At 42.6% G+C, this 18,091-nt stretch overlaps 1 protein-coding gene across 1 annotated transcript in view; it reads left to right on the top strand.

Annotated features, from left to right (window-relative positions):
* The window catches only part of LOC132882168 (NACHT, LRR and PYD domains-containing protein 12-like), a 547,173-nt gene that overhangs the window by 459,439 nt on the left and 69,643 nt on the right, over nucleotides 1-18,091 (top strand). Inside the window, exon 16 of the mRNA XM_060915438.1 lies at nucleotides 1,865-2,038. Coding sequence (XP_060771421.1) covers nucleotides 1,865-2,038 — 174 coding nt within the window. The remainder of the gene's footprint in view (nucleotides 1-1,864; nucleotides 2,039-18,091) is intronic.

The following is an 18,091-nucleotide window of genomic DNA, read 5'->3' as shown; positions in this document are numbered from 1 at the left end:
AAGCAGGGTTTTCATTAGTATGGAAAACACATGAAATGTTGCCCTGGTGGGAGGACCAGGGGGGCGGAGCCCAGAGCCGAAAACGAATTTTGCAATTTCTAACAGCCAGTCGTTAGCTCTCCATGGTCCATCTGAAATAGAAATTCAAGTCATTCCTGGGTCTCGTGGCGATTACAGTTCGTATGCCACAAAACCCAATCAAGATTTGAGAAATCAGAACAACACCAACGCTTGCAGAATAAAGAAATCGAATGTATAACGACAAACATGCAAAATAGCAAAAACTTTTTTTAAAATGTAAAATGGGCAGGGTTCTCCACTTTTCAAAAATAAAAGGAGGGGGCGGGGCCCCAGTGGGGGGCCAGGGGGACAAAATCCCTCTGAAGCTGATGGACTTTGGGCTTTTTTGACAGTGAAACTGGCCAATAAATGGATAGGAAATGCTAAATCATTGTTAAAATCATTTTACAGAAAATTAACGCATTCTTACTGTACATATCATCTTTATTGTCAATGTGAGACTCATTTGCCATTTCAGTTGAGACTGATGTGCCTGTTGCGCATCCCTGAATTAATTATATTTTTTTCTGTGTGAGAAAAATAAATGAACTTCCATGCATAAACAAAATACCCAATTACAATAAATGCATATATTTTTTACAATACACATAATTAATGTTAATTGGGTGAAACACTCCAATCCATGCACGAGCTGGTGCGCGTGCCCGAGACTGGCACTACAAAGCCACCCGGCCTCCGTAGTTCGGGTTTTGACCCAGGAGCCCAGAAGTCCTGCAGTGAACAAACACTGAAGCAACGGGAAAATGCAGCTCTCGCCTCCACAATCACCGATACGTAAAATAAAAGACCTGAACTTAACTAGTGTGTGTGTGTGTGTGCGCGCGCTGTTCTATGATTACTGTAACGGTGTATAGTCAGAAAAGACCATAGATAAGCGTACCCATTGCACAATAACGCTACAAACACCCGCAGAGTTATTTAGCTGCTGGCTCGTTATTTTGGCCACTTCAGGTCGCCCCGTATGCATTCGTTTAATGGTCTTCTGCATGTTAAATAGTTTCAAATTTATGATAAAGCGAATACTTGGCAATATATTTGGTGAATACTGATGAAGTTACGGGGGGGTTGGCCAAGGGAAGGGTGGTGAGCCAGAATTATAACATGGCGGTGCGCCACTTTAAAAGCACCTGTGGAGAACACTGCTGGGCATTTTCTGCAAGACTTACCAGGGTTTTTTTTTTTTTTTTCTGCGAAGCTGAAATCAAACAGCGTTCGCTTTCATTTTTTCACGGTCGCCATCATGCTATACCATACAGGATAGGGTCGCCATCTTACCATGTGGGAACCACGTGACATGCTATAATTTAATACGCGCTAAATGATTGGACGATATAAGAAGGATTAGCCAATCGGTTCCCACCTTTTATCTAGTCACATGTACACAGCCTCAGCAACCAAATGGCGCGCAAGTAACAGCGTTCCTTATCAAGAAAGTCCAACGAGAAAGTTTGAACAATTACGGGAAAATTGCATTTGGCCGAAAAACAACCGATTCAGACGTCATTACACCTGATGATTTCGATCGGCAATCGGTGACTAATGAAAACCCTGTTAAACACAGATGAGTCAGGTTTCTTTTTTCTTTTTTTTCCTTAAACCAGTAAAACCTTTACACCTCTTGTAGACTCGATGTCAAGAATAATCAAAAATAGCTTTAATAATTGGTCAGAGTTAATAATATCTTGTGATTGGACAAGAGAAGGGAGACAGTCCATCATCACACATCATCTTTAAAGTCAGTATTAAATCTGTTGATGAAGTGTGTCTCATTGTGTCTCTGCAGGTTGTTTGATTGTGGTGTCTCAGATGAAGGCTGTGCTGCTCTGAGTTCAGCTCTGAGATCAAACCCCTCACACCTGAGAGAACTGGATCTGTCCGGTAATAATCTGGGAGACTCAGGAGTGAAGCGTCTCTCTGCTGTACTGGAGAATCCTCACTGTAAACTGGAGATACTGGGGTAAGATCATCTCTCTGAGAGTCACATGACCTGCTCCTCAGTAAGACCCATTCTCTAATAGTGAGACTGAAGCAGAGGTTTTAGCTTCATCATCAGTGTCCTGAGGAGGAAGATTGTTTCTGTTCACTGCACACTGATGATTTGTCACAGAGTCTTTGGGTCAGATGGACGTATGTGAGAAGCTGCAGCACAAAATGGGACTTGATCCGACTGCGATGTGTCTGAACTCACTGTGAAATTTACTCCAACACTGTAACGAATCCCACAAACTGCACCTGAGACTCAAACTAACTGCCCTCTGTGTGAGCAGCAGTGACATGGTGGAAATGATCTCGGGAATATAAAATTTGAAAACTAAAATGAGACATTAATGCTATAGAATTGAAGGAAAAATAGGCTTTTAAATAAAAAAAAAATTTAAATGGAGCCGACCATAGTAACCGTCTTTCTGCTGATTTTTGAATTATTCAAATAATCTAATACAGTAATAAATATAGCCACGAGCAGATATAAATTATTACTAATTTCATGATAAGTGAAAAAGCTCAGCACATCTGGCTCTCTGTCTTCATGTCACTCTGATGTACATTTTCTGCGCCATACCATAAATCCGGGGACCCGGGTTCGATTCCAACCCGAGGTCATTTCCCGATCCCTCCCCATCTCTCTCTCCCACTCATTTCCTGTCCTGTCTCTGCACTGTCCTATCCAATAAAGGTGAAAAAAGCCCAAAAAAAATCTTTAAAAAAAAAATTTGACTCCCTAAATCTGTCGAACCTGATGAACCCGAGATGTAAATATTTTACACTGTCAGGTTTATAATTCAGGAATTTTTTAATTGGTAATAAATTATCAGTCAGTAATGTGGTTTAGAAAAGACAGGAATGTTTATTCTCCTCAGAATGAACGCTTTAAGTTTGGCATTAGCCGATCTTTGTTGAATTCATGATGGTGCTTGTTTTTCACCGTGATTCAGACTTTTAGTTCCTTGATTCGACAATAATATAAATCTATAGTGTTTTATAAATGCACGCTGTAGACGCCGGAGAAACGAGTTTATTGTCCCTGTGTAGTGCACTATAAGTCTAGTAGAGACCCATCTGAGATTCAGTCTCTCTCTCTCTCTCTCTCTCTCTCTCTCGGATTAAAGTTCATGGTCGCTCTGCTGTTCTCTGTTCAGCTTCAGCTGCTGATGGTTTAATATCCCACACAACAGATGAGAGAAATAAATATAACACTCAGTATTATCATTATTAATTACACTGTTAATTAGAATCAAAGTCCGAGTCCTTCCCGTGTCAGGACCTGGTCTTCCCAGGCAGTCTCCCGTCCCAGTACGAACCAGGCCCTTAAGGTGCATTGGGCGGCGCCGATCTCCGCTTCTATAGCCCTCGGCCTCTCGCCTATACAGTTAGGGTTACAGTGGGGGGCGGGTCCTCTGGTACCCGTGAGAGTTTAACTCCCCACTCGTCAGTGGCGGAGCCAGACAGTTTTTCTAGGGGTGGCCAGAATGAGATCGTTGTTCACACAGGGGTGGCACATAAACTGATCTCTTCTTGTTGTTGTTTTTCTGTGTGGCAAGTCGCTGTAGGTCTCGTGGTGTTTCCTGGTCACTCCCTCATTAATCTGGGCAGGCAGTGACTGCCATGTAGAATTACATCATGAAGACCTGCATAATAAGATTTTTAATGTATTACTAAGCTGATTTAAAAAAAAAAACCTTAAACAGTTGTGAAAATTGTGCCTTTTTAATTGATGATGAAGCTCACACAATTAAAAAATGTACTGATATATAATAAATAAGAGAAGGTACTTATAGATATATAACAGAAGGCACTTCTGCAAAAGTTTAATTCTTGTGTTGCTGTGATTCAAAGCAAACTGATTTACAAATGATATTTACAAATCGCAGTATTGCAGAACACACTCCTGTCAAACAAACTTGTATTCTTGTGTTGCTGAAGCCAAACTGAGTTTTACAGAAGACACTCGTGTCAGACAAACTGACAGAAGTCGTATCCTCCGGTTGCTGTGACTTAAAGCAAACCTATTTACAAATTCCTCCATGTCAGGGGACTTGGCTCGTTCGGACTCCGCACTCACAACACCCAGGTTGCTCAGTCTTTCATCATCCATAGTTGATCTTCAGTCAGTTTTAATCAGCTTCAGCACTGAAAAGCTCCTTTCACAGGCAGCTGCACTCACAGGGATGGTGACTGCTATTTTACACAATCTAAAGACCTCATGAAACACCTCATGGTGGGGCTCAATGAATTTGGTCATTTCAACTATTCTAGATGGTTTTTCTTGGCCTGTGTGGCTTTTCCTCTCCAGGATTCTTTTTAGCTGATGTAACTCGTGTCTCATGTCTTCAGTATTGCTTCCATAGATGGATGTAAAGGGTAGCAGAGCTGCTTCATCACAAAATGTAGCGTTTGTGGGATTTGGTGCTGGAACGCCCCTCATCACTTGACAGTTGGGTTGAGAAAACAGTGTGTTGATCTCACTGAGCATATGGTCAAGGACTGGGTAAAATAACCCTGTGCGAAAACTGTCCTTTTGCTCAGGACGCCCACCTAGCTGACTCATGACCGCATGTCCATCAAGCCTTTTGCTCAGTATTTTCTCTCTTTTGGGTGCAGGATCAGTCTCGATGTTGCACTGTTCAGCTGTATGGAGAACTTCTTTCCACAGCTCTTCAAAGTATGTTTCAGCCCTGCAGCCTTGAAGACTCTGTACAAGAGCTTGAATGAAATCAACAGCTAAACCTAAATCCAGATTAGGAGACTGCAAGGCATCCGAGAGGCATCTTGCCTCCCCAAAAAGCCCAGTCATTACAACTAGACGCCCTACAAACTGGAGGTCCATTTGGGCAAGCAGGCCTCTTGCATCAACTGACCCATCACCATTCTTTTCTTCCACTGTTTCTTCTAAAACGCTGATAATTGCAGGCAGTCTATCAAGAATTGTTTGACAAGACTTATGTTGACAGGCCCACCGTGTGTCACTTAACTTTTGTAGCTCCCTTGGCGCCCCATTGTACATTTCTTTCTGCGTATTGAGCCATTTGGTGTGAACATAGGACCCAGACGTGAATGTGTACAGTCTTTGCACAATAGAAGAGAAGCGCTCTCCTTCTGGGATAGCTTTAACCGTGTCCACAAGAACTAGATTAAGGCAGTGGGCGTTACAATGTACATAAAAGACCTGCTTTGCCACTTTCTGAACACGAGCCTGAACTCCAGAGTTCTTGCCGCTCGTGACGGATGCTCCATCGTAAGCTTGTCTGACCAAATTGTCCCGATATTCCAGCCCGTATTTTTCAAGGTTGTGTATTATTTTGTTCGCCAACCCTGAAGCATTAAGATGCTCTGCAGCTTTAAAATGCAAAAAGCGCTCTTTTACAGCTCCCCTGTAGTAATACCCAAGAAGAAGAGAAATTTGTTCTTTTTTACATCTTTGGTTTCGTCTGCCATCAGAGCAAAGACTTGACTTTCCTTGACCTCACTGATGATGGTGGAACGCACCATTTCTGCAAATGTGTCCAACATTTCATTTTGGATTTGGTGGCTTGTATATTTAGCATGAACAGCTTTCAGTTTCTTTTTCGCAGCTGTGTTGTGGTTACTAAGACCCTCTAATATAGTGAGGAAGTTTCCCTTGTTGCCTGAATCCACTGTCTCTCTCTGTGACCCCTTTGTGCTGTGTTTGGTGTTGCAGTTAACAGTAAAACTTCAGCTACACTTTTAATAGAATCACAGTTTTCCTGTATCTGTTGTGTTTGCTCTTGTGACAATTTAGTCATCAAATATGTCTTGTTTTGTGTGTGGGCCTCCATCTCAAAATTTTTCCAGGCTAACATAACATTTGTTTGTGCTTCAGACTTGGCATGGGACGCAAAGCCTCCATCTTTGAACGTTGCCTATTTCCAGTTTTTATCGCCCCTATCAGAAGTGAAAACTGATTCGGTGTTTGGAAGGCCAAAGTGCCTGCAGGCATCACAATAAACACAATCCTGGCACTGAGAATATTCAATTCATGTGTGATGAATACCACGAGGCCTTAAAGTGCATATCCTGGACCAATTTAGTGTGTTTTTTTTAAATGAAAGTATGTCCCTTTACACACTCATCCAGAAGGGTAATTTTGCACAAGGCCATCTGTCTACAGCAGAAAAAAAATAAAATAAAACATGTCTGGAAAAATCCCAAGGGAGTCTGGAGCCAGATTCGTGACGTCACGTGCGGATCCGCCAGCAGGCTGAGAGAGCTCGCATGGGTTCAGTGCACAGTCTGTGTAGACCAAGTTTAAGCTCGCGATTTTGCACTGAAATATGGAATTGTCACCTGAGCTTCTAAACCCATGGATTCATGTATCAATGCTCATCTATCTATTGTTCCATAAATCATATTTTTTCTAATTACTCTTATGTATTTATATATTTCTTCATTTAGAAGAGTACTGGCTACTGTAGGAGAAAGATTTCATAAGCTCAGGGTCTCCACAGATCCTTTAAAAAGTATTCAAAAGTCTGAAATAAAATGTACAGTTTTTAAGGTCTTAAAACGTATTAAATTTCGGTAATTTTCGAAGAGTGGCATTAAATTTCATCTGGGTGGAATGAAAGAAAGTTATCAATGTCTGGAGAGACTGTTTTTCATGCTAGAGTGTACTTTCTGAGAATCCTCACAAAGAACTGTCTCCCCCAAAATCTGCTCCGGGCCTTCTATCACTGCTCATAAAGACTGTTTTTCAGTCTTTATTGTCTGTCACTTTTCCAAAGGTACAATGAAATTGAAGGTGCTGTTGACTCATAATGAGTTGTAGAAAGAAAAAAGGGGGGGAAGGAAAAAAAAGGGAAAACAAATAAAGTATAAAAATAAATAGTAAAGTATACAGAGTTGCACTGGTAAAATGGTATAAACAGAATATAAACAGAAATCAATTGTATGGTTCTATATGTATACGGATTGCACTGAAAATAGTATGAACAGAATTGTTTTGGTTCTGTATGTACACAGATTACACTGATGATAAAATATATACACACACACACACATGCAGATATATTTTGCACAAATTGCACATTGGCCAAGAATAGTTCTATTGCACATTTGAGTTTAAAGCTATGATTGCTTTGGGATAAAAACTGTTTTTAGGTGGTTTGTCCTGCTTTTCATTGCTCTGTATCTCTTGCCTGATGGCAAAAGCTGGAAGAGACAATGACCGGGGTGTGAAGAGTCTTTTGAAATGTCCATTGCTTTCCTGCGGCATCTGGAGGTGTAAATCTGTTCCAGGGTGGGGAGGGGGCAGCCTATTGTTTTCTCTGCTGCCCTAACAACCCTGTGGAGCGCCGCCTTCTCTGAGGATGTGCAGCTGCTGTACCAAACACGCGGTCCGTACGTGAGCACACTCTCTATGGAGCAGTGATAGAAGGCCCGGAGCAGATTTTGGGGGAGACAGTTCTTTGTGAGGATTCTCAGAAAGTACAGTCTCTGCTGCGCCTTCTTCAGCAGCTCCTTGGTGTTGGCACTCCAGGTTAGGTAGTTCTCCAGCTCAATGCCGAGAAACCTGAACACCGGGACCCTCTCCACACAGGCCCCGTTGATGATGAGTGGCTGGATGTCGGCTTTGTTTTTCCTAAAGTCAATAACCAGCTCCTTTGTTTTGGTGGTATTGAGGAGCAGATTGTGGACTTTGCACCACTCTGACAGCCGCTCCACCTCATCCCTGTATGCCAGCTCACCCTCCTCGCCCGAGATGAGTCCGGCCACGGTCGTGTCATCTGCGAACTTTTACAATCTTGTTGCTGAGGTGGGTGGAGACACAGTCATACGTGTAGAGAGTGTAAAGGAGTGGGCTTAAGTACACAACCCTGTGGTGAGCTGGTGTTCAGGCTGAGAGCAGTGGAGGTGTGGGAACCCAGCCTGACCCTCTGGGAGGGTTACCGTATTTTCTGGACTATAAGCCGCTACTTTTTTCCTAGGTTTTGAACCATGCGGCTTATACAAAGGTGCGGCTATTCTGTGGATTTTTCTTCCACCGCTAGGGGCGCTCTAACCGGAAGTAGAATCAAAAATAAGATAGACGAAAAATAAATGCAAAGAAGAATTAACAGATCTTTAGCAGATAGAACATGCACGACAAATTACTAACTGGTAATTATTTTCAAATCCAGCGAAAATGATTAAAGTGACATGTGGTTTCAAACACAGGAGAAATGAAGGTAAATAAATACCGGTTATTTTCTCTTGGTTCTGTTCCGTTTTAATCAGCAAAGTTGCTGCTGTGTTAAAAGGCACTGTTCGGAAAGAATCTGTTCAGGTACATACATGTACATTTACAGTACAAAATGGTTCTGTACATGCAGTAAATATCTAATTTTTCAACATAGATATCTGCGGCTTATAGCCCGGTGCGGCTTGTATATCTTTTTTTTATTTTTTTTTTAAAAATAGAGCGGATGCGGCTTATATACAGGTGCGCTCTATAGTCCAGAAAATACGGTACAATAGCAGCTGGTTACAAAAAACGACGGAGTACGAAGCGCGGTACAGACTTGGTTAAAAAAATTTTTTAAAAAAGCATTAAATTGGGGACAATGGGCTGTAGAGCCCTTGACGCACATATGAAAGGGGAGAAGCACAAGCGCTATGCCGACAGTCAGACAACAACTGTCCCCATTCGGATGTTTGCGGCACCGGTATCTACTGCAAATGCAAACACTAACGTTACGCCCGCTTTGCTGTCTTCGGGACCCCATACAAGTAATGCCTTCAGTACATTCTCCCCAACTCCTACAGTGTTTTCCCCAGAAACAAATTACAGCCCTAAATTCTGGCCTGATAATACACAGACAATTGAGCGCCAAAGGCGCGAAGCAAAACTAGGGTGCAGAGGGGGGGGCATCTTCCCCCCGGGGAATTTATTGAAAATCGATGCTCTCAGGTGCATTTTCAGCGTCTCTGAGAGGTTTTAGATCCATGATTATAGGATAGATTTTACCAGCGTTTCACTGATTTCTGACCTAAATAGTATTAATGTAAACACATTTGAAATTTCACCTTAAAGTTCAACATGCAATGGGGGCGTCGTGGCTCAGGTGGTTAAGGCGCCATACCATGAATGCGGGCGACCCGGGTTCGATTCCGGCCCGAGGTCATTTCCCGATCCCTTCCCGTCTCTCTCCCGCTCATTTCCTGTCTCTACACTGTCCTATCCAATAAAGGTGCAAAAAGCCCAAAAAAATATCTTTTAAAAAAAAAAAAAAAAAAAAAGTTCAACATGCAAGTTAAACTGTTTTGTTATAGATTACTGAGGTCTATGATGGATTGAAAATCTACGGGGATCCCTTAATTATCTCTGATCAAGTAGCGTTGTAACAAAAATGTGCCTGAAAATATGAACAGTGGTTTGCTCCATCTTATGCAATCCAATGAAGAGAATCGATCATCATGACCTCCTGTTGATCACAAAGGGATCTGAACCTCAGAACTGCCACCGTAAAATAAGTTGCTGTATTACTATAACTGTAATGATTTAGGATGTTTCTGATGCAATTACCATAATATATGTATAACTAAGATACACTGAAAAGAAAAATAAGGCAACTGCATATTATAAAGTTTAAATTTTGGCACTTTATTAAATGGACTAGATTAAGATTAAAACATATTTAAAGGAAAAGAAAACTTAATTCATACATTTAAGTTTGCAGAAAGGTTATGTACTTATAAACACATTCGTCTCGTCTCGTAAATGTAGCATAATTTCGAATAATAATGATGAGCGTATTTGGCAGTGTGATGTCACTGTGAGCCTTTAACAAAAGAATAATCCAGAGAATTCTTTTGTTAAATGGATCCCAGTGACATCACACTGCCAAAACTGCTTATGATTATTATTTGAAATTATGCTATACAGGGAGTGCAGAATTATTAGGCAAGTTGTATTTTTGAGGATTAGTTTTATTATTGAAAAACAACTATGTTCTTGATGAACCCAAAAGACTCATAAATATCAAAGCTGAGTATTTTTGGAAGTTGGAGTAGGGCTTTCTTAGTTTTAGCTATCTTAGGAGGATATCTGTGTGTGCAGGTGACTATAACTGTGCATAATTATTAGACAACTTAACAAAAAACAAACATATACCCATTTCACTCATTTATTTTCACCAGGGAAACCAATATAACAACTCAACATTCACTAATATACATTGCTGGCATTCAAAAACAACAACAAAAAAAATCAGTGACTAATATAGCCGCCTTTCTTTACAAGGACACTCAAAAGCCTGCCATCCATGGATTCGGTCAGTGTTTTGATCTGTTTGCGATCAACATTGCGTGCAGCAGCAACCACAGCCTCCCAGACACTGTTCAGAGATGTGTACTGTTTCCCCTCCTTGTAGATCTCACATTTGATGAGGGACCACAGGTTTTCTATGGGGTTCAGATCAGGTGAACAAGGAGCCCACGTCATTAATCTTTCTTCCTTTAGACCCTTTCTGGCCAGCCATGCTGTGGAGTACTTGGATGCGTGTGATGGAGCATTGTCCTGCATGAAAATCATGTTTTTCTTGAAGGATGCTGACTTCTTCCTGTACCACTGCTTGAAGAAGGTGTCTTCCAAAAACTGACAATAGGACTGGGAGTTGAGCTTGACGCCATCCTCAACCCGAAAAGGTCCCACAAGCTCATCTTTGATGATACCAGCCCATACCAGTACCCCACCTCCACCTTGCTGGCGTCTGAGTCGGACTGGAGCTCTCTGCCCTTTGCTGATCCAGCCACGAGCCCATCCATCTGGCCCATCAAGACTCACTCCCATTTCATCTGTCCATAAGACCTTAGAAAAATCAGTCTTGTGATACTTCTTGGCCCAGTCTTGACGTTTCATCTTGTGTGTCTTGTTCAGTGGTGGTCGTTTTTCAGCCTTTGTTACCTTGGCCGTGTCCCTGAGTATTGCACACCTTGTGCTTTTTGACACTCCAGTGATGTTGCAGCTCTGAAATATGGCAAAACTGGTGGCGAGTGGCATCTTGGCAGCTTCACGCTTGACTTTCCTCAGTTCACGGGCAGTTAGTTTGCGCCTTTTTTTTTTCAACGCGCTTCTTGCGACCCTGTTGACTATTTTGAATGAAGCGCTTGATTGTTCGATGGTCACGCTTCAAAAGCTGGGCAATTTTAAGAGTGCTCCATCCCTTTGCAATATATGTCCCTATTTTTGACTTTTCTGAGTCCGTCAAATCCCTCTTCTGACCCATTTTGCCAAAGGAAAGGAAGTTGCCTAATAATTTTGCACACCTGATATAGGGTGTTGAGGTCATTAGACCACACCCCTTTTCATTACAGAGATGCACATCACCTGGTATGCTTAATTGGTAGGAGGCTTTCAAGCCTATGCAGCTTGGAGTAGGCCAACATGCATAGAGAGGGTAATGTGGTCAACATACTCATTTGCCTAATAATTCTGCACTCCCTGTATTTGACACATTTGGACAACTTCACTTTGTGAGAGTGTTTATAATTACATAATCTTTCTGCAAACCCAAACTGCTGTGAGAGCCGACAGGGACACTAAAGCATGCGGGAAAGGCACAGGTGGGGGACTCATCATTTACGTGAACAACCGCTGGTGTAACCCGGGACATTTCTCCGTAAAGACAGTCTTATGTTGCCCAGACTTGGAGCTGCTAGCCGTTAGCCTGCGGCCATATTATCTGCCGAGGGAGTTCAGTCACATGATCACCATCTGTGTTTCCATCCCTCCGAGGGCAGACGCAGCCGCTGCATGTGAGAGGATTCACTCTGTCGCAGCAAGGCTGCAGACACAGCACCCTCAGGCATTTATCATCATTTCTGGGGACTTTAACCACGCGACTTTGGACTCTACTTTGGCTGCTTTTTACCAGGCTGTGGACTGTATCTTTTTAATTTCCCTGAGGGAACCCTCCCAAAGGGATCAATAAAGTTCTGTCTAATCTAATCTCAGTAAGTGTATTATCGCCCAGCGCTTTCATGTTTATCTTTGTGTGTGTCAATAAATAACATTATCCGTGTACCACACAAACACAGGAACACCTAATTTAGAGTATAGTCTCTCTTATTTCTTACCCTGGCAACAGTCAACTTGTGAATTGCCGATTTTCTTGGTCTTTTTCTCGGCTCTGCTTGGTCCTCGGCTTTTTCCGGGTGCCTCGCACGAAGCGCTCCCATTTCTCTCTCATTGTCCAGTCTTTTGGAAAACAATGAGTACTAATCCCATCATGATTGGTGTTGCTGCACCCTCCGACGATACATCTGTTAACCATTTTAATAATTACGTGATAACGTTGAAGAAATTTGCAGAAAACCACCAGGCCGTTTTCTCATAAACAAACCAATGCTGACGTGGGATTCAGAAGGAGGCGTCCCACACGCAACGTCACAAAAATCAATGTTTGCCAGGAATTCCAAATGCCAAGTTTTTTCAGAGGCAGACGAATTCGCCTCAGATGGCTTGATTTCAACTGAATTTTTCTGGTATTGCGCAAGGTAAAAAAAATTGCACAAAATGTGACAGATATTTGACCACAGTTTAATATAAAATAGAATTACATTGATCTTGCTCCTAAATTTACCCATGATATGCACTTTAAAATTTCTTTGTCTGTCCCCCCCATGGCTGTCCTTGGAAATACTGTAGGCTGTGGCTGGGCTGGGCTATCGGCTCGAGATCTGGAGATGTCTTAAACAAGAAAAAGAAATGGAAGACATTTCAGTTATGCTACTATCATTTGTGAGTGTATGAATGTGAATCCTATACCTGGTGGCCCGCTGTGGTTTGGGCATTTCACTGAAAGCCCAACTGCATTGTTGTGCCCTTGATGCACATGAAGTCTTTCATCTGTTCATTGAGATACACAAGTTAAAATGATGACCCCAATATGTCTGGATGTTGCATCTAAACCACATTTTTGAAATGAAGTTCTTGAAATGTTCTCATTTAATGCAAACAGACACGATCAGTAGCACTGCAGTAATTTGTGGATTGTGGTTGGCATACTGTAACCTCCCTTGACCTCCACTTTGCAGAGTGCACTCTGGGAGATGTACTCCACCATCACTGTCACCATCTGAATTGGCAAGTCGATCATCCGTGGGTAAAGACAGAAAAGTTAAAGTTGTCAGCATGTCTGATTTAAGGTTAAAACTGTCAGCATGCCGGATTTTAAGTTGATTAACTTTTTTTTTTTTCCACTGATTTGGCTTTCAAGAGAACATTCCACATTGGCTGTTGAAGGCAGAATCCTATCCTATAGAGCAGAGGTCACTAACAGGCGGTCCGGGTCTGAACCCAGAAGCTGTCCCATACGGACCCGAACCTACAACCAAAACGGAAGGTTATGATTTAAAACCTGACGGGTCGCTTCTATTTTATCCCGGCACAGCTTTTGTAGTCTTTACGGTAGTGGTTTAGTGGATGAGGAAACGCACAGACTAATTACATGCGAGTTAAGCCATTTGTCACGGCCCCTCTATCATGGGTGTCTGTGCCATTGCCCTATTAGACTGCAGGGCTCCACCGGGGCACTAGGGGTCCCTGTCCTTTGTCTTGTGTGTGTTACAGGCATTTAGACTGATTGTTACACCTGGGCCCGGTGTACCTTTATAGTCCAGTTTGCTGGAGTGTCGTGGTCTCTTCTTTCCCCGCTCACTCCGCCTGTGAGAGCTGTCTGGGTGGCTTGTGCTGCAGCAGGCCAGAGCGATGGCTGAGGCGTTTTTGTTTTTCTTTATTGTTATTTTACTTTGTAGATCTACCTTTTGTGAATAAATTATTTATTATTATTGTTACCCCTCGTGTTGTCTCCATTTTTGTCATGGTTCAGAGCCAAACCGTGACAAGTGGGGGCTCGTAGAGTAGAACCTGGTTTGTTTGTGTGGCAGTCTGCTAAATTTATGAATGGAGTAGTAGCCTAGGCTGCGTGACGTTAGCACGTAGTAGCCGGTCAGCTGTAGCGTTGTTCAGAAAAATTCGTGTAGCTGTTTGTTTGTGGGGACATACTGAGAGGGTAAGTAAAAGTTTTCTGTAGTGTTATTTGGTATGAGTAAGTCTGTTATATTATCTGGTGAATAAATATTTGATTGTGCAGAGTTTGTATTGCTAGTTAGTTGTTTGGCGATAGGCCTATTTGTTGTGTAACTGGGTTCCGGGGCTTGTTGTGCAATTATTGTTAATCACTGTCCGGTCCCTGTTAGGTGTAGGGGCGAATTCCTTTTGGAGTTCGTCCTGGGGGGTGGTTTGTAGTGTGGCGTTATCGGTGGTTTGAGTGATTAGCTACTTTGGAGCACAGCCGAGGCTGCAGGGGGGTCGCCAATTGCTGGTTGCCAACCGGGCTTGCAGTATATGGTGTTAGTACCCACCGCCGAGCACCTGAAGAGCTAGCGGGTAAGTTAGTTATTTTTGTTTAGGTAGTTAGAGGGACAAGACTGTGGTATTTGACTGTAGACGAGCTATCTGAGCTTTAGTTGTAGTCGGCTTAGTAGGCCTATAACGTAAGTTTCAGTGTGTGTTTCATGATTTTGTATCAGTCTTCGAGTTGGGCAGGTTAGTATTTTTTTTTTTTTTGTTAACATTAATAATGGCATCTGTGCAGGAATTTGAGTACTCCGTCAATGGCGTTGTTAGAGCTGTTTTCTTGTGAGGAAATAATTGAATTAGCAGAGTATTATGAAGTAGATGTCGGGGATAAGCGGATGAAGGAAAACATGAAACGTATTTTAAAAGAGAAGTTGCTTGAAGCGGGGGTTCTTAAAGTTGTAGTGCAACCTGACTCTGGTGGTTCAGAGGCAGCTGCTACGAGTGCGCCTGTGAGTCCATCTGCAGAAAGCACAGATTTAACATTTGAGCAACGCCAACAATTGCTGGAGCTTGAACTTGAAATGAGACAGCAAGAGGTAAGGAGGCTGGAACTTGAGCAGCGTATGCGCCAGCTTGGTAATAGTGGGCATGATTCTTCAACGCGTACTTTTGATATTAGAACTAATTTGCGCTTGGTTCCACCGTTTTCTGAGCGTGACCCAGAAGCTTTTTTTTCTCCCTGTTTGAGCGAGTAGCAGTTGACGGGTGTTGGTTCGATGCTGAGCGCACTTTACTATTGCAGTGTATGTTGACTGGGAGAGCTCAGGAAGCCTATTCTGCTCTCACTGTAGCCTAAAGTCGAGTTTATGCGTCAGTGAAGGCAGCGGTGTTAAAAGCATTTGAATTAGTTCCTGAAGCTTACCGTTTAAAATTCAGAACCTGGGAGAAAACTGGTAGGCAGACGCATATGGAATTCGCCAGGGATTTAACAACGCACTTTAATCGGTGGTGTTCTTCTCTAGAGGTTCAGTCATATGAGGCACTGTGTGACTTAATTGTTTTGGAGCAGTTTAAAAACTCAGTTCCAGGTCACATAGCTACTTATTTAAGTGAACACAAGGTGAAGACTGCTGCTGAGGCTGCCACCCTGGTTGATGAGTATGTATTAACACACCGTGAGCGTGTATACAGAGCCCATGATGACACTGATGGCTTCCATAGATTTCAGGCAGGTAAGCATTGGGATGATGGGATGAAGATTCATCAGGGTAAGTTGAACAGGGCTGCTAAGGGTCCACCATCATTTGATCCAAATAAGATATGTAACTACTGTAAAGGTAGGGGACATTGGAAAGGTGAATGCCCAGTTAAGTTAACTGCTAAGAATACTGTTTTTGGACAGGTTAAACCTAATGCGCTGGCTGTTCCAGTTAGAACTACAACCCCGATTCCAAAAAAGTTGGGACAAGGTACAAATTGTAAATAAAAACGGAATGCAATAATTTACAAATCTCAAAAACTGATATTGTATTCACAATAGAACATAGACAACATATCAGATGTCGAAAGTGAGACATTTTGAAATTTCATGCCAAATATTGGCTCATTTGAAATTTCATGACAGCAACACATCTCAAAAAAGTTGGGACAGGGGCAATAAGAGGCTGGAAAAGTTAAAGGTACAAAAAAGGAACAGCTGGAGGACCAAATTGCAACTCATTAGGTCAACTGGCAATAGGTCATTAACATGACTGGGTATAAAAAGAGCATCTTGGAGTGGTAGCGGCTCTCAGAAGTAAAGATGGGAAGAGGATCACCAATCCCCCTAATTCTGCGCTGACAAATAGTGGAGCAATATCAGAAAGGAGTTCGACAGTGTAAAATTGCAAAGAGATTGAACATATCATCATCTACAGTGCATAATATCATCAAAAGATTCAGAGAATCTGGAAGAATCTCTGTGCGTAAGGGTCAAGGCCGGAAAACCATACTGGGTGCCCGTGATCTTCGGGCCCTTAGACGGCACTGCATCACATACAGGCATGCTTCTGTATTGGAAATCACAAAATGGGCTCAGGAATATTTCCAGAGAACATTATCTGTGAACACAATTCACCGTGCCATCCGCCGTCGCCAGCTAAAACTCTATAGTTCAAAGAAGAAGCCGTATCTAAACATGATCCAGAAGCGCAGACGTCTTCTCTGGGCCAAGGCTCATTTAAAATGGACTGTGGCAAAGTGGAAAACTGTTCTGTGGTCAGACGAATCAAAATTTGAAGTTCTTTATGGAAATCAGGGACGCCGTGTCATTCGGACTGAAGAGGAGAAGGACGACCCAAGTTGTTATCAGCGCTCAGTTCAGAAGCCTGCATCTCTGATGGTATGGGGTTGCATTTGTGCTTGTGGCATGGGCAGCTTGTACATCTGGAAAGACACCATCAATGCTGAAAGGTATATTCAGGTTCTAGAGCAACATATGCTCCCATCCAGATGACGTCTCTTTCATGGAAGACCTTGAATTTTCCAACATGACAATGCCAAACCACATACTGCATCAATTACAGCATCATGGCTGCGTAGAAGAAGGGTCCGGGTACTGAACTGGCCAGCCTGCAGTCCAGATCTTTCACCCATAGAAAACATTTGGCACATCATAAAACGGAAGATACGACAAAAAAGACCTAAGACAGTTGAGCAACTAGAATCCTACATTAGACAAGAATGGGTTAACATTCCTATCCCTAAACTTGAGCAACTTGTCTCCTCAGTCCCCAGACGTTTACAGACTGTTGTAAAGAGAAAAGGGGATGTCTCACAGTGGTAAACATGGCCTTGTCCCAACTTTTTTGAGATGTGTTGTTGTCATGAAATTTAAAATCACCTAATTTTTCTCTTTAAATGCTACATTTTCTCAGTTTAAACATTTGATATGTCGTCTATGTTCTATTCTGAATAAAATATGGAATTTTGAAACTTCCACATCATTGCATTCCGTTTTTATTTACAATTTGTACTTTGTCCCAACTTTTTTGGAATCGGGGTTGTACATCTGTTGACACTCTCGATGTTGGTATTCCCTGTGCTCGGCCTGTGTCTCCCTCTGTTTTTCCTTGTCAGCAGGAGAAAGCTTTTGATGGTGTTTTGGAGCGACCAGATTTCTCAGCATTTCTGTCTGACGGTTACGCATTACTGGTGGGAGGTGATGCTAAGGTTTCGGTTAAAATACTGAGGGATACGGGTACATTTGATTCATTTGTGGTAAGCTCTGTGTTGCCATTTTCTCAGAGTTCTGACACAGGGGACATGATTTTGATGCGAGGCATGGGGCTGAATGTGTTGTCTGTTCCAGTATATAAGTTTGTACTTGACTGTGGTTTAGTTCAGGGTGAAGTGTCTATGGGTGTCCGACCTGCTCTGCCTATCGAAGCGGTGCATATCCTTTTAGGTAACAGCTTGGCAGGTAGTCGGGTATGGGCTGATTTACCATCTCCCATTGTAACCACTTCTCCTGTTTTGGAGATGCCTGACACTAACTCACAGAACTTTCCTAATGTATTTACAGCTTGTGCTGTTACCCGTGCTATGGGTCGTGCGCAGTCTGAGCTGAAGCCGGAGCAGAGCTGTGTTAAGGGGGATGTGGATTTTGCCGTGTCTGTGCCAGGGTCTTTTTTTGTCTGTGTCACGCAGTGAACTAGCAGCAGAGCAGCAGGC

Source organism: Neoarius graeffei, chromosome 2 (assembly GCF_027579695.1).
Source record: "Neoarius graeffei isolate fNeoGra1 chromosome 2, fNeoGra1.pri, whole genome shotgun sequence".
In the NCBI taxonomy this organism is placed as follows: Eukaryota; Metazoa; Chordata; class Actinopteri; order Siluriformes; family Ariidae; genus Neoarius; species Neoarius graeffei.
The sequence above is the reverse complement of the archived record's forward strand: the minus strand, read 5'-3'. Positions and strand labels throughout refer to the sequence as shown.